Source organism: Primulina eburnea, chromosome 6 (assembly GCF_022965805.1).
Source record: "Primulina eburnea isolate SZY01 chromosome 6, ASM2296580v1, whole genome shotgun sequence".
NCBI classification, from domain to species: Eukaryota; Viridiplantae; Streptophyta; class Magnoliopsida; order Lamiales; family Gesneriaceae; genus Primulina; species Primulina eburnea.
Window position 1 is genome coordinate 35,504,414 of NC_133106.1, and position 14,591 is coordinate 35,519,004.

At 33.2% G+C, this 14,591-nt stretch overlaps 2 protein-coding genes across 3 annotated transcripts; one reads left to right on the forward strand and one right to left on the reverse strand.

The window, feature by feature from the left end:
- Positions 1-1,518: 1,518 nt before the first annotated feature.
- Positions 1,519-3,868, forward strand: LOC140833565 (transcription factor MYB63-like). The gene is made up of 3 exons (XM_073197897.1): positions 1,519-1,759; positions 2,470-2,599; positions 3,002-3,868. The coding sequence occupies exons 1-3, from the start codon at positions 1,621-1,623 to the stop codon at positions 3,705-3,707; spliced, it is 975 nt and encodes a 324-aa protein (XP_073053998.1). The 5' UTR covers positions 1,519-1,620; the 3' UTR covers positions 3,708-3,868.
- A 4,519-nt stretch (positions 3,869-8,387) lies between these two features.
- On the reverse strand, positions 8,388-14,349 carry LOC140834729 (proteasome subunit alpha type-2-A). 2 transcript variants are annotated; one of them, XM_073199814.1, is made up of 12 exons: positions 14,240-14,349; positions 13,767-13,844; positions 13,592-13,668; positions 13,060-13,124; positions 12,336-12,382; positions 11,759-11,834; positions 10,894-10,961; positions 10,119-10,188; positions 9,348-9,433; positions 9,092-9,154; positions 8,686-8,751; positions 8,388-8,593 (listed from the first exon to the last, which is right to left on the reverse strand). In XM_073199814.1, exons 2-12 carry the CDS (start codon positions 13,805-13,807, stop codon positions 8,545-8,547), a joined length of 708 nt encoding a protein of 235 aa, XP_073055915.1. In that variant the 5' UTR covers positions 13,808-13,844; positions 14,240-14,349; the 3' UTR covers positions 8,388-8,544. The 2 variants fall into 2 exon arrangements, with proteins under 2 accessions (XP_073055915.1, XP_073055914.1); XM_073199813.1 differs by having other exon boundaries at positions 14,206-14,322.
- Between the last annotated feature and the right edge of the window lie 242 nt (positions 14,350-14,591).

The following is a 14,591-nucleotide window of genomic DNA, read 5'->3' on the forward strand; positions in this document are numbered from 1 at the left end:
ATAGCTGCCAACAATTCTCCTTTCTTAAAACTGCTTGTATCTTTATTTTCCACAACATTAAATTGCTTCCATTGAACTTTGCTATCTCGTACCTTCTTGCCATTATGTCTACAACAATTTTAGTAGACTGGACAAAATAATCTCGCTTTAAATAAAAAATCTAAAAAAAATCTTTTCTGATGTGGAAGATCAGTCTAGGCTGCAAACACAGAACATACTCAGAATTTTAAAAATTTTAAACCAAAGCTCTGATACCACTTGCGGTAATTTGAGATAATAAAGCCCGAAAATAAAGAATAAACTGGACACCGAGATTCACGTGGAAAACCCCTAAAAATTATTAGGGTAAAAACCACGAGCAAGATGAAAAGATTTCCACTATAATATTTTATGGTGTACTACTCATTCACTATGTTCTCAAAGAAAACACATTCTCTTAATACATGAAAACAAAAACCGCACAAATATTATAGAACTAAGAACTCAAATGCTTATAAGATGAGTGAAAACTCGAAGAAGGAGGCCCCTTGTCCGTGTGATGCGTCTTCCATCTTCTATCAAACTTCCGCCAAATTTGACAAATACCTCATTTAATACATTACAAAGAAAACATGTTTCTTTGCCTCCTTAAAATCTTTTATCAAACTTGTCTGCTCCATTTGTTGAGCTTGTCTACAGGAAGGAGTTGCATTTTTAAGGTAAGTAATTATATAGAATATTTACTTTTTCCAATTTACGGGCATTGATCATAATGCTTAAATCTAATAGTTCCCTAGCCAGAAACAGAGAAACTCACTCAATAAACATGTTTTTTCTTTGGAGTTTATTCTCAAACCCGAGATATTACCCAAAGCTTGATATCTTGATATCAGATGGACTATAACCGTGCATTTATGAAGAGTCGGATTATCACCATTTTCGTAGTTGACCTGAAAGTTTTATCATTGAATATCAGTTCTAATTGTGCAAGTCATATAATTCAAATATTCTGTTCCAACTGTTTGTTCTTATATAATTTCATACATTGGTACACAAATTAACCACGTCTTTATAATTTATCTATTATAAATAAGTTGTTATTTCTTTAATGAGGTATATTTAATGTTAATTAGCCTCGAAAAATAGCATTACAGATTCTTAATTAATTGCGAACCTGGAGTACCCTATTAATTTATGGCGTAAAAAAATATTTCTACTCTCAATCACCACTTTGGATTTGGAATTTCAATGTTTATTATAATTTTTTTTTGTGCATTGAATGATTTATCTACTAGAATAGACAATATATTTAACTTCCTAAACTAAAATTGACATTTATCTGAATCTTTGACAAACCATATACTCAAGAATTAAAATATTATTTAGTATCTTCCTAACTTTTTTTGTTAAATAATATTTTATACCTAATTATTATTAAATAAACAAATCCCTTGTCCACTAACTATTAAGGTAGGAAATCACGACCACTCTCATTTCCTTACTATAAGTATACCTATAAATATAAAGAGAGAATGTGAAATGATGAGAGATATATCACCAAGAAGACTCGAGGTGGTTGTACCTTATTCCATTTTTTATGATTAACAATCCCAAAAATCCTGATTACTCAAGAACACGAAAATGGGTAGAGGACGAGCCCCTTGCTGTGATAAGAGCAAGGTCAAGAAAGGACCATGGAGCCCTGCAGAAGATTTGAGGCTCATCAATTTTGTTCAGAAGAATGGGCATAGCAATTGGCGCGCACTCCCTAAACAAGCCGGTGCGTATATGAAAACCCTTTTTTTCGCGTTTATATATGTTAGACGAAAGGGGCGACGAGTTGAGAAAAATGGCCAAAAAATTTGTTTCTGAGATGTTTTTGAATCATGGTTATTGATATCTTCATTCACAACTTAATATACATACCACCTCTTTTGTAAAATTGGTCTTTGCTAATTAAATCTCCCATTATGCATGCAATATTGTATTTTTGTTATAGTGCTCGAAAAATTCACATCACTCTAAATACTTGACATTTGCTTACACTAAGAGTGGCTCCAATAAATTCAAGATATTCTTCTGCATGTGCAGTAAATTTCCATTTTCTTAAATTTACCAAGTGAAGTTATTCTCTAATTTTCAGAAGTGCTTCCCTGTAGTAGCTGACGATCGAGCCATGTGTATAGAATCTTGATTAAGATTAAATTCAGTGAATTCTCTCATTTTTTTATCAACGAATAATGAAAAGCATTTCAAATATATGTATGTATATATACATATATGTGTATGTCTTCATATCAGTTCATAAGATCGTCCGATGAACGTCAATATCAAATGTATAAGTTATAGTAAATTAAAAATAATTGTTGGGCAAATAAAGAGTGAATCAAAGAGAATTGGAAAGAAATCATTTGATTTAATTTAAAAATATTTGATTTTTTTTTTGGGTTTTTTTGAAATTAAAAATTAATAATGTGTGGTTTGCTGCAGGATTGTTGAGATGTGGGAAGAGTTGTCGATTGAGGTGGATTAATTACCTAAGTCCAGACGTCAAACGTGGAAACTTTACGTCTGAAGAAGAGCAAACTATAATCAATCTCCATAATTCTATTGGAAACAAGTACGTGACAGCAACTCACTAACTCATAATCATTAATTATTATTATTTTGATTAATTCAACAATTAACCAACTTATTTAATATTAAATATAAAGTTTAAAATCTTTTTTTTTAACTTTGTAACAAAATTCTGTATATATATATATATATATATATATGTGTGTGTGTGTGTGTGTGTGTGTGTATTTAAAAAAATTGTCGAATAATAAAGAGAACAAAGTTTTTTTTTGTTGTTCGATCAAGAAATGAAAAAATCCCTAAAATAAAGTCAAATATTTCCTCGATTATTGTACTAGGAGTTTTGATTCCCACTTGCGCTTGTGCATGGATTCAAAAACGTAATTTACGATATATTCGTTGGATGAAATTATATAAATTAGCTGAATGAATTTATTACGTACAGATGGTCAAAAATTGCTTCTCATTTGCCCGGAAGAACAGACAATGAGATCAAAAATGTGTGGAACACGCATTTGAAGAAAAGATTGACTAGGAAAAGTGCTAATAACATGGAGCATTTGTCGTCTCAATCTCCTACATCTAGTTCAAGCACGCAACGAATGCAAATCGAGAAGTCGATTGATGATCAAATGGTCCATCAACCAAACATGGAGAAACGTAGTCACAAACTCGACTCCATCGAGGAAACGGAGACAATTGATTCCCCGGCATCGTCGTATGCATCAAACTACCCCAACTCTACTAAGGAAAGCACTGCCTTGACAACAAATGAAGCAACGGGGCATCTCAAATCCGATGTTAGTATCATTATCGACCCTTCGGGTCCCTCAAATGATGGAAAATCCGAAATGCCCCTCGAATCCGACGTCGATTTTTGGGACTTTCTGGATAGCTTGGATCCCTTACAATTCAGTACTAAAAGTGAAGTTAGTGGAGAAAAAAGTGACGGTGATGAAACTGAGTGCAAAAGGTGGTTAGAGTACTTAGAAAATGAACTTGGACTAAGTGGAGTTGATAATGAGACAAATGAACAAGAAATAGTTACAACAGTTCCACGGGACGATGGGGTGAATTTGGAGCCAGAAATTTTTGTTGCATTGGATTCTTTTCCAATCTGGCCCCCTTCTCCTCTAAATCTTGGGATATAAAATATTGTCTAGTTTTAGGAATCGTGTCAAATTTGGACATGAAATTAAAACTCTTTAATTAGTCCATTTATTAGATATATATATTCTCACATGTAAACACTAGTAAAATGGTATGACATCCTTTTTCAAATGGTTAAAAAAAAAAATTTAGCCTGAATTGTTAGGAGCAATAATTGTATATGTTATTATGTATAATGATCAAAATATGATATTTACTTTGCTTTATCGTTTAAAATGCTTTGAAATCATTGTTTTCGCCAGTTACAATATTTTGTACAATGACAGTATTTGGCATCAGGGTTTCGCGTTGGATCTTTATGGGTGTGTTTGGTTGAGTGGATTAAATAAGGATGAATTAATAGTCAAATATTTATCGTTAAAATTTTAATTTGTTTTAATAATCATTTTGACCCGGTTTAAGATCCAATTTTATAGATAACTATTTAATTAATAAAATAATATCTTAAATCGGGTCAAAATGATTATTAAAACATCTTAAAATTTTAACGATAAATATTTGACTATTAATCTATCCTTATCTAATCCACTCAATCAAACTTAAGTTTGGCCGAAAAAATCAATTCTCTCTCTCTATATGTATACATGTTTAAAAATTTAAACAAAAAAAAAATCTATTATTGATTTATGTATGTAAATGGATATATCCCTTGAAAATAATGAATTGAAATCATTAGTAATTTTCAAAAGTTGAGTAGTACTTTTGCCGTGGGACTGTGGCTTTAAAATAGAATTGACCGCCTAAAATAAGCAAGTGGGTAGGTGGTATTTTCCACTTCGACTTTAAGTTCATTAGTCTCAGTGATTGGGTTTTATGTTTGGTTTACGGTTGGTATGTCTGTTTACTTTGCTCGTGTCTGTGTTGAATGTTGTTGTGTATCTATGTATATGTATGTGTAGCTAGTTAGGCTTTTGACACATATTAGGCAACATCTCATGTATTTTTTTCGCGATTATAATATATTGGATGCATTTTAAATATAGTATAGTATTTATCGAAAAATTGATTTTTTAACCATGTATATTTGGTCTTTTGTGTTTCAAATTTATTATTGGTCCGTTGTATTTTTTTTATAAGTTCAGTTAATATTCTGATGTGTTGTTAACGTGACATCAATACGATGCTGGCGTATATAATACACATCACTATTCCCAATGAAATATAACTTAAAAAACCAAAAATAGTAATATATAAGTATAAAACTGAAATTCAGTAACATCAAATACTGGAATCGCAAAATAACAAATATATAATACAATTTTCTCTTTATTTAAAATACCAACAAATCAACACATGTATATAGGTTGACTCAATTTCTCAGTAGTAAGTGTTATCGTAAAATTTTTATGATGATGCAATCGACTCGATCTGGATATACGGAAATATATTTAAAAAAGAATTAGATTTTTTTATCGATGCGATACGTATTGTATTACATCAATTCTGTCGAAAATTTGAGAGATTTTTCAGAGAAAAATAAACATAAATTTATTGTATTTTTTGCTGCTTTATTACTATTATTATTTTATTATCATCAGTCATTTTTTAAATTTAATGTACCTTTCTATGAATATATTGATAAATTACGTGTTTGTATCACATCATTTTTTTAATTTTACCAACGTATATATCAGAGCCGTGCCTATTAAGAAGCAAATGAGTCTAACGACTCAGACCTATCTCTTTTTTAGGGCCCAAATTTTTTTTAAAAAAATTATTATATATAATACTAGTTACTAGTAGGCTTGTCAAATTGGGTCAGGTCCGTCGGGTCGGCCCGCCCCGCCATAAAAATTGAGCGGGTTGGGTTGATAAAATAGCAGCCCATTTGGAGGTGGGCCAAACGGGTTGAGCCCGTTTGGGTTGCGGGCTGGCCCGCCAAACTAGGGTATAATTTTATATTTTTAAGTTTTATATAAAAATTCCTATTTATTCCTTATTTTTTTCATGTGCCTAACTTCAATCACTCTGGTAAAATCTCTATGCTTCTATTTTTTTTGAAGATGTTATACTCTCCAGTTTCCTCCCTTTTTTAATGTTTAACTCGAACTAATCTAGAATTATCGAAATAATATAGTAAATAAAGTAATTATTTGTATTGTTGAACACATAATATTTTTTTGAAATTTACAACCGTCTGTTTCCTCGACTTTCTGTTATCTTCCAATGTATCTCACTTTTTAAGAAAATGTAGATGGTAAGAGCTAGGTGCCTTGTGCGGACACACCCTTAATATCGTTAATTTTTTTTCCTTGTGAGGACAAATCCTTAAGAAACTGGAGAAAGTGTATACTAAAAAAGATTTGGAATTCAAATTTAAAGATTTCATTGTATTTACGGTCGGTGATATTACATGAGTTAATTTTTAGTACATGTGTACGATGAAATCTTGCGTGAATTAGAATAAACACTTTATTTTTTATGGATTATGTTGATTGTTGTATGCTTTCAATGTCTTATTTCAATGTTTTTAAGTTTTTTATGAAACTATTTAACTGAAATATATTTTTCTTCTATGTTTATTTTATTACTGTTAAGTATTTTTTTTTAAAAAAATAATAAGCGGGTTGGCCCGCCTAACCCGCGGCCCAAGGTGGGTTGGGCTGGGTTGGTCATTTAGAGGCCCGTCATTTTGGCGGGCCGGCCCGCCCCGCCCGCCTAATGGCGTGTTGCGACGGGTTGCGGGCCGGCCCGCCCCGTTAGCCCATTTTGACATGTATAGTTACTAGATAGCCCAAAACCAAGTATTTATTAAATGAACTTGTTTAGCGTGTTATCGATGTATTTCATAATCTTTCCAAATATTCATCTGCAGACAAGCCTTAATCGACTCCAGTCGGTGCGTCTTCTCTAGGTTTGATTGAAAGACCCGTGAGGAGCTATAAGTCTATTTTCTTGTATTTGCTTTGTTCGAGCTTCTAATTTTTTATTGTAGTTTTTTACTTTCTTCGGGGCTTTATATATTATCTATAATCTACGATTTTTGACTGAAATTTTGGTGGATGTAATGCTTATCCGGTTTTCAAATGCTCATATTGCTTATAAAATCTTGTTGACTATCTCGGGTACAATAGCAAGTGCGGAGCGAAGTTTCTCAAATATAAAGATCACCAAAACTTTTCTCCGATCAATCATATCACGAGAAAGATTGGCTATGTTATCGATTGAGAAAGAAATTACTGAACAACTTGATTATACAGACTTGATTAGTATTTTAGCTCTAAAACTGTTAGGCGGGTTGTTTCGTAGTGATCATTTTGGACATATTTGATATTTTATTCTTCTAGTTTTTTATATTGTCTTTGACGTATTAATTTAATTTAAAAAATTGTTATGGAACTAAAAAAAATATGAACACACGTTATGATTCAGATGTTTCTTTTTAAAAGTTAGACTCAGGTACAAATATTGTTAGGAACGACCCTGATATATATATATGTGTGTGTGTGTGTGAAACAAAATGAAAAATAAAAATCGGATGCAAAATGTTACATGTTACCCACATGTTTCGTGTATCTTTCATGATCAATTCACGTAATATATTCATTACTATTATATTGTTTCATTTCATATAAATTTGAAACATATAAATATAACTATTTGAATGACGTGTATCCATTAAAAGCACGCATAACCTTGGAATAGTTAAATAAATGTTGAGAAACAAATCGAAGTGATAATTTTTTTTTTGAAAATTAAAAGATATGTATCAATATTATATATAAGACTTAAATCGTAAATAATATCGTGTTCTATTTTTAAATCTCCACAATGACCTTTATTTTTAAACGGCTTTTTTTCCATAAAAAATTAAATTTATGTAAAAAAATTCTAAAAGACTTATTAAATATATAGAAAAATTATATTATATTTTCAATTTTTCATTATAAAGCATTTACAATGGAGTTTAACACAAATAATCTTTTTAAAAGCTGATCTGATATTATGAAAGAAACTATTATTTATTGGACTTTACTAATCACAAAGAAAAAGACGAATGGGCTTTCGACCCTTTTGTTTGAGTAGTCAACAAACAAGCAGTACCGTCAACGATCCATCAACTTATCCATCAAAGGAGAAATGAAGAAGCATCATCAACAGAAAAAGATAAAGGGTTTCCGTGAGCAGTAAGCAGCAGATCTCCCCTTATTTCGGGAAAGCTGACACCCCGTGCCTGAGCTAACTCATTTCTCTTTCGACTGGAACTCCATGATAGCCTAGTCTAGAACTAGACGCTTCGTCGACTGAGAATACCTTCATGAATAACAAAGTTCCCCCAAAGTCTGTCAGCAATCCTTCACCCGGTGTTGCCCCGGTTGAAGTTCTTACTGACGAATCTAATGGTGGCATGCTTTCGACTTGCTGTGATGAGAGGTGACGCCGCCAAGGATGAACAGGGGCGGATCAGCGTCAGACACTCTTGGAATTCGCTAGGACAGTGGAAAGATATTTATTTTTAAAATATAGTACTTTAAAAAAAAATCGACCGGACATAATTGCATGCCTACAAGGCTAGTATACTTTATTACTCAGTTCGACAAGTACTGGAACGAAGTAGAACACACACTAACACCACTCAGTCCAGTAACCAAGGAAACTCAAAAAATAGTCAATTGGCTTATCTGGAATGAGATGCAGGAAAGAAAAATAATCACTAGGCATTATTGGATGTCAAGAAATGATTAAGCCATAAGAAAAGTCGAACTGCCCGAAGTATTCAAATTCACAAGTAATTTTCCATAAACAACACATGACACCACTTAAGATTTCTCGTTTTACAAGGTTTTCAAATCGACTCAAAATGATTAATCCATAAAACTACTCCACTTCCTGCAAATAATCCTCTATCTCGGATGGGGTCAGAATCCTGCAAAGAGATGCAGACTCCATTGTCAACAAGCTACAAACGAATAACAGATGCATAGTGTGATGGGAAAAAGGTGAAAAGTAATTGCATACTTGAAGATTTGGTCGTTACCGATCACACCAATCTCAATGTTCTTGCCAGATATCTGTCCCTCGAATCTGAAAGTGAATCACGTTAACAAAGTCGATAGGACAGATAATTGTCGAGCATCCAACATGAAAACATGAAAATGCCAGCAGATAAAATATTGACTAATGTTTTCTCCTACAACTCGAGTACAATTTCATGAAGGAATCCATGGCCGTGGCACTGTGAGTGAACAAGAAAATATGAAATTTAAGAAAAATGCACCCTGGTAAAATACGAGTGCTTCTTTTCACGATAAAAAATGGAGAAAAAAATGACATCCAATGCTCACTTCCTCCATTACAAACAAAAATTTAAGGGTTACACAAATATTTTTATAACAAATAATAGAACATGTAGATGGTGCCTTACCCCTCTTTCAGTGTCAAGATTGCAGTGTGCACGGCATCATCAAGTTCCATATCATCAGTATATCTGAAAGAAGTAAATCAGTGAATCACGAATCACTGAAAAAGCACAGTCAAAATACCTCAAAAGTATGAAATCAGACTTGAAGAGAACATAGATTTCTTTATGCCTTAGCTATCGTCACAGCGCAAGGAAAAGCCAAATAAATTTTTATGAAGCAGCAGGATTTTCGTAGTGTAAAAACATTATACTAGCCAACCTCTTTTCCAGAAATGTCTTTGCATTTGATACATTCTTTCCCATGGCTGAAGCCTTCCAGGAAAAATATGAACCTGATGGATCCACCTATGTGACCAAAAAAATGAAAAAGAAATTGCCAGTTGATGGTTCTTTCCAAGACATGCCACATAACTTTCTTTTCACTAGTAAAATTAGCTGAAATTAAGATACATGCAACGAATTCCAAGGTAGGTCTTCTGAGCTATAAATTGATGTCAATGTGGCGGGCAACAATTATATCCACTGGTGGAATGATCGCAAGAGAGGGTTTGGGCCAACAAATATGGTAATGTAACAATTGTTCGATCCTACAATTTATGTTAGAGCCACAGTCATGTATCCAATTCTAATGAATTGCAAGTTGATGCAATGATTAGGAGAGGCTTACTGTGGAGCAACAATTAACCCTTTTGTCAAAACAACCTTGACTGCTGCACAATTTTAAAAAGTTTGATTTATGTCTTAGCTGCCAGTCCGGCACACAATTACCCCCGGCCCCATCACAAAAGCTAGAAATTGAAGAGGATGGAGAAGACTAAAAACTTCACCTACTACGACCAAAAAAGTCACCTACTAATTATGTAACTACCTATTTCATAAAATCAACAAAAAGTGAATAAACGCATTGAGATGCAGATCCACCGTATACACATTCCCTTGCAATATCTGGAATGAAAGGATCGGCTTTCGTGATGAAAAGACACACTGAAAATGTAAAACACAATTCCAACACTTAATGTTGTTAATATACCTGATAAAGCTGTGGACCTTTGTCATCATATCCAGCAACCAAGAGTGAAACACCAAATGGCCTCACACCACTGCCATAAAAGCCAGAAAACTAAGAAAATATGGTACAAGCACAATGACACGCTAAAAAATGTAACAAGCCAGCTAATCCTACAGATTATCCATAAGGCAGTATAGGATGACTCTGATCAGGACTTAAGGCATGCAGATTTAGAAAACATGAATAAAGATTTAGCAAAAAGAAAATGTATTCAAAATAAGTTCCCTCAAGTTCTTTCTCGTGGTCAACATGAGAAAGTCTCGAGGAAGAGCACCAACTACCGAAAATGGCTCTCTATCGAAATTTCCTGCCTTATTGATCATTTGGAAACCTATCAAGAAATCTCCCTGAGAAAATGTTCACAGGTGCCCTAACTAACGGTTATAACATGATGGATAGGGTGGTAACACATCATAAGAACAAAAAATTGCTCTCTACTACAGATAGATGATCAGACAGCCAGAGGAGAACGATGAACCTGTTAGTACCGCGTTTAAATGATGCGGTATTAAAAATCTCAGCCACAATCATTAAGAAAAAAACTGTCACAACTCATTTTTACTGGTTTTGCCTGGTCAATATCCAGAAGCTGGTTAAAGTTTCTATCCTCCAAATCAATTAAATATTTTTAAAGTCACCAATTGTAGACTTGCCATTCATGAAAGGACTCACAATCAACAAAATAATCTTGCCTCATTAGTGCCAGATAAATCATGCGAGAACATGTAACACTTACCCCGATTGAGTGAATTCCTGCATAACAGTGGCAGTTTCCCTCACTAATTGAGTCACTGGGATTTGTTCCTGTAGTTATTGGTAGAAAAAGTGAATGGGCGAGCAGAAAATATTAGTGTCATGCTACCCCACAACTTCCAAAAATTATTAAGGTATCGAATAAAGATATAGATGGTATGGAGAAGGCAATAAAAGTGTCGCAAAGTTTTGTATTTTTTTGCGCTCCAAAGCCTTCCCAGTAGCTCCAAAGATGGTCTCCTTTTATTCATTCCCCCCAAATACACCACAAAACACCCACATCAAACTCCACAAATAAGGAAAAAGGGAAAGAAACTCTTTTTCATATTACTTGGAAAATAAACAAAGCTACAGCCAGTTAGATAAACCTAAGTAAAGTAGCAGTGAGTTCAAAGGAAAGTCATTGACCACCTGGTTAAACACGACCAAAACAGAAGAGTCAACTGGGATGTAATACCAGCTGTTGCTAAGTGATGAAAATGAAAATCAGCCCAAAGTTTACATGAAAATAACACCCTGATGAATGGTAATGAAAAAAAGGATGAAACAGATAGATCATATCGTCCCTCATGAATATTAAATTCATTCAGAGTAGATTGATTTGATTACTAACAACTAAACAAAATAATTTCAAGATAGTTAAAGTCAAAGTCGTAAGTCAAAGTTACGACTTTCAAATGCATGTAAAAATAATAAAATTCTGGCTCCCATCAAGCTTCAAAAATACATATACAAAGACAAATAAACTTCGGATCACTAAATTTGTATAGAAACAAAGAAGTACGAAGCAAGTGGTTATAGTTACACCAAAAAAGGAAAAAGAATTCATATGTGGAGCAGATGAGTACTTTGTATAGGCGATAATATTGCTCTGCCTGTTTTCTACTTTTTCTAACCAAAACTCGAGAATCAGGGCCCATTCCACTGAAACATGAGAAAATAATTAGTCAAATCATCTGGGAACTGTTATAACTTATAAATCTACGAAACATTGAGAATAAAAATAAAGAAAGTGAAGAAATTTGATATTCAGACATTTACTGGCAGCGGAGACTCATTTGATATTAAAATGAAAAGCTCCAAGCTTATTTGAAAAAAGTAAATTCTAACTCTGTGATCCCCTAAAATACAAAGCAAAAACTTAAAAATATTTGGTCTTTATTGATAATTTTTGTCAAATCCCTCCATCAAAAATAGAGGCTGGCGCACATCCACATTAGCCTATCAGATGTAAAACTCATGACCAGAAAATCACCTCTATTATACCCATATTTTATAAATCAAAGGCCTCGACGCAAATATCGTTATCATTGCAAGAAATGCTTATTACATATAAAATTTCTTAAAGATACATTTTTAGAAAAATAGACGAGGTGATACACATAATTAAGATCAAAGGATAGAAGTCAGATGATGAACATCAACCTGTAAACGACTCCAATGTTTGGAGTCAAAATCTGAATCTTCTGCACCTGCAAAAGTACTGACTCTCAGAAGCCAAGGATATCACATCCAACATAACTAAATCCAATTATAAAAAGGGTAAAATGTGAGACAGTGAAAAAATTGTGGCAGAAGCACAGCAAATAACACAAAGTAGAAAAATTAATACACGCTTCAAATAATGTGGAATAGTATGTTTTAAAGGACAAGGTAGCAGGAAAAATATTGCTTCGGGTGCAACCAAAAAGTTTTTGATAGTGAATATAATCCCAAGAGTATGCGATTGGTTTATGCAAGAGATAATCAATAGAAGGTTCACCTTGAACCACCAAACTTTACGACTAGAAAACAAGGTCAATAAGGAGAGATTGGTAAAAAATTAATTGAGTAAGCATTAAGTTTTGAGGTCTAAACTCTAAATTGCTGACTGGTTCAACGGGAGACTAAGTGTACAGAGACAGATATATGACAAGGACTCAAGGGGAGTGTCGATTGGTTTGTTAAAAGACAGAGTAAAACAAATAAAACAGATATCCATCTGCAAGCTTCCAGAATACAACTGGAAAAAAATCTCAAAGTTCCAAGTATTAAAACCTAAATCCCATTGATAGTCCATCTGTACTCTTCCAGTACAACTGAAAAGGTCTTAAAGTTCCATGCATTAAAACTTGAATCCCAATCCCATTATCGTGACTAAGATACTTACAGATGTCTCATCAACCAAAATTGAAGGTAATTTCTTCTCTGTTGCAATAACAACGCCATTAGCAGCTGCAACCACCAAAACATAAGGATAATAAGATTTTTTTTAGTAAATGTTTTCCTTTCCATTGTGCAAGCCACAGGTTACTTAAACAATGATGGAAATAGGACTAAATATTCTCCATGAGCACCATAATAATGCCTTTTGTGTTGATTTCAGGATAGAGATCCTGATAAGTTTTCCTCGTCAAAATTTAATTTCAAACCCAAAACGCAAACCTTTAAATAATTAGTCATAGCTAGTAGACATGGTAACTACAAGTTTTGAGCTGAATCTAGACTGTTAAAACGCAAAATCTTAAAGCTTAAACTTAAGAAATCCAAACTCATGCCATACTTACGCTTTAGCATTCTCTCATGTTCACAAGAATGTACGGTACTTTCTCAAGTCTCAACTAATGATTGCCATACCCGAAGATCCTAGTATGTTGCACTTAATTATATAAATAATGTGCAGGGATAAAATTCAAAATCACCTTTAATTCCTAAGGATGTTTGACCAGATCCAACAGCAGTCAAGGCATGTTCGATCTGAACGAGTTTTCCTGAAGGGCTGCACAATTATTGGGAAATAACACCACCTGAGTTTATATATATTAACTTAAAACAAAAACTATAGAAACAAACAATCATCAAGCCAATAGCGCATACCTGAAAGTAGTGAGAGAGAAGGAATACTGGCTGTCGCCCATGATTTATTGATTTGAACTTAACTATTCGAAGAAATAACTGCAGAATAAACATAACAAAACATACATTCATTCTGACTATTCTAACAGCTAATATTCAGACACTAGAAAAAATTAGGCACTAAGATTCAAAAATCAAAATCTACAATTAGCCTTGAAGTGGATACAGAAATGAGCCAGAAGGTTTATATTTATCCAAAAAAATAGGTCTGAATACCAACTAAGGATTTAACAAGATGGTAATCTAGAAAATGCACCGACGAGGATTAAAACCCAAAGTTTCATAGCCAAAAATAAGTATTATTTTCTTGATAATCACTAGAACTACAAAATATTGAATGATCAGCGATAAAGTTCCTAGAATCAATGCAAATAATATAGATCAAGGGGACAAATCATACGAAAGATTGAAATGCAGCTGCCAAAAGTGCTTACAATTTTGCAGAGTAGAACTACGGGGGACGAGTTTTTGAGACAGCTTTCTTGTGCGAGAAGAACGAACAGAGCCCGTGGTGGGCCTGAAACATTTATGGGCCTGAACTTACAATTAATAGGTGTTTGGTTTTTGTTATTACATTGGGCCTTATTAATTCAACCCATTATTCTGGTAGCACACACTTATCCCTAAAGTGTTTTTATAAATTATAATCAATGTTAAAGAATAATTTTTTTAACAAATTATTATTAATTAAATTCTGTTTCAAGTCTGTATAGAAATAATTTGTCAGTGAATTCTTTTTTTTTGTAAAAAAAATTTCCTCGTTTGGATATTATTGTTAAAAAACTC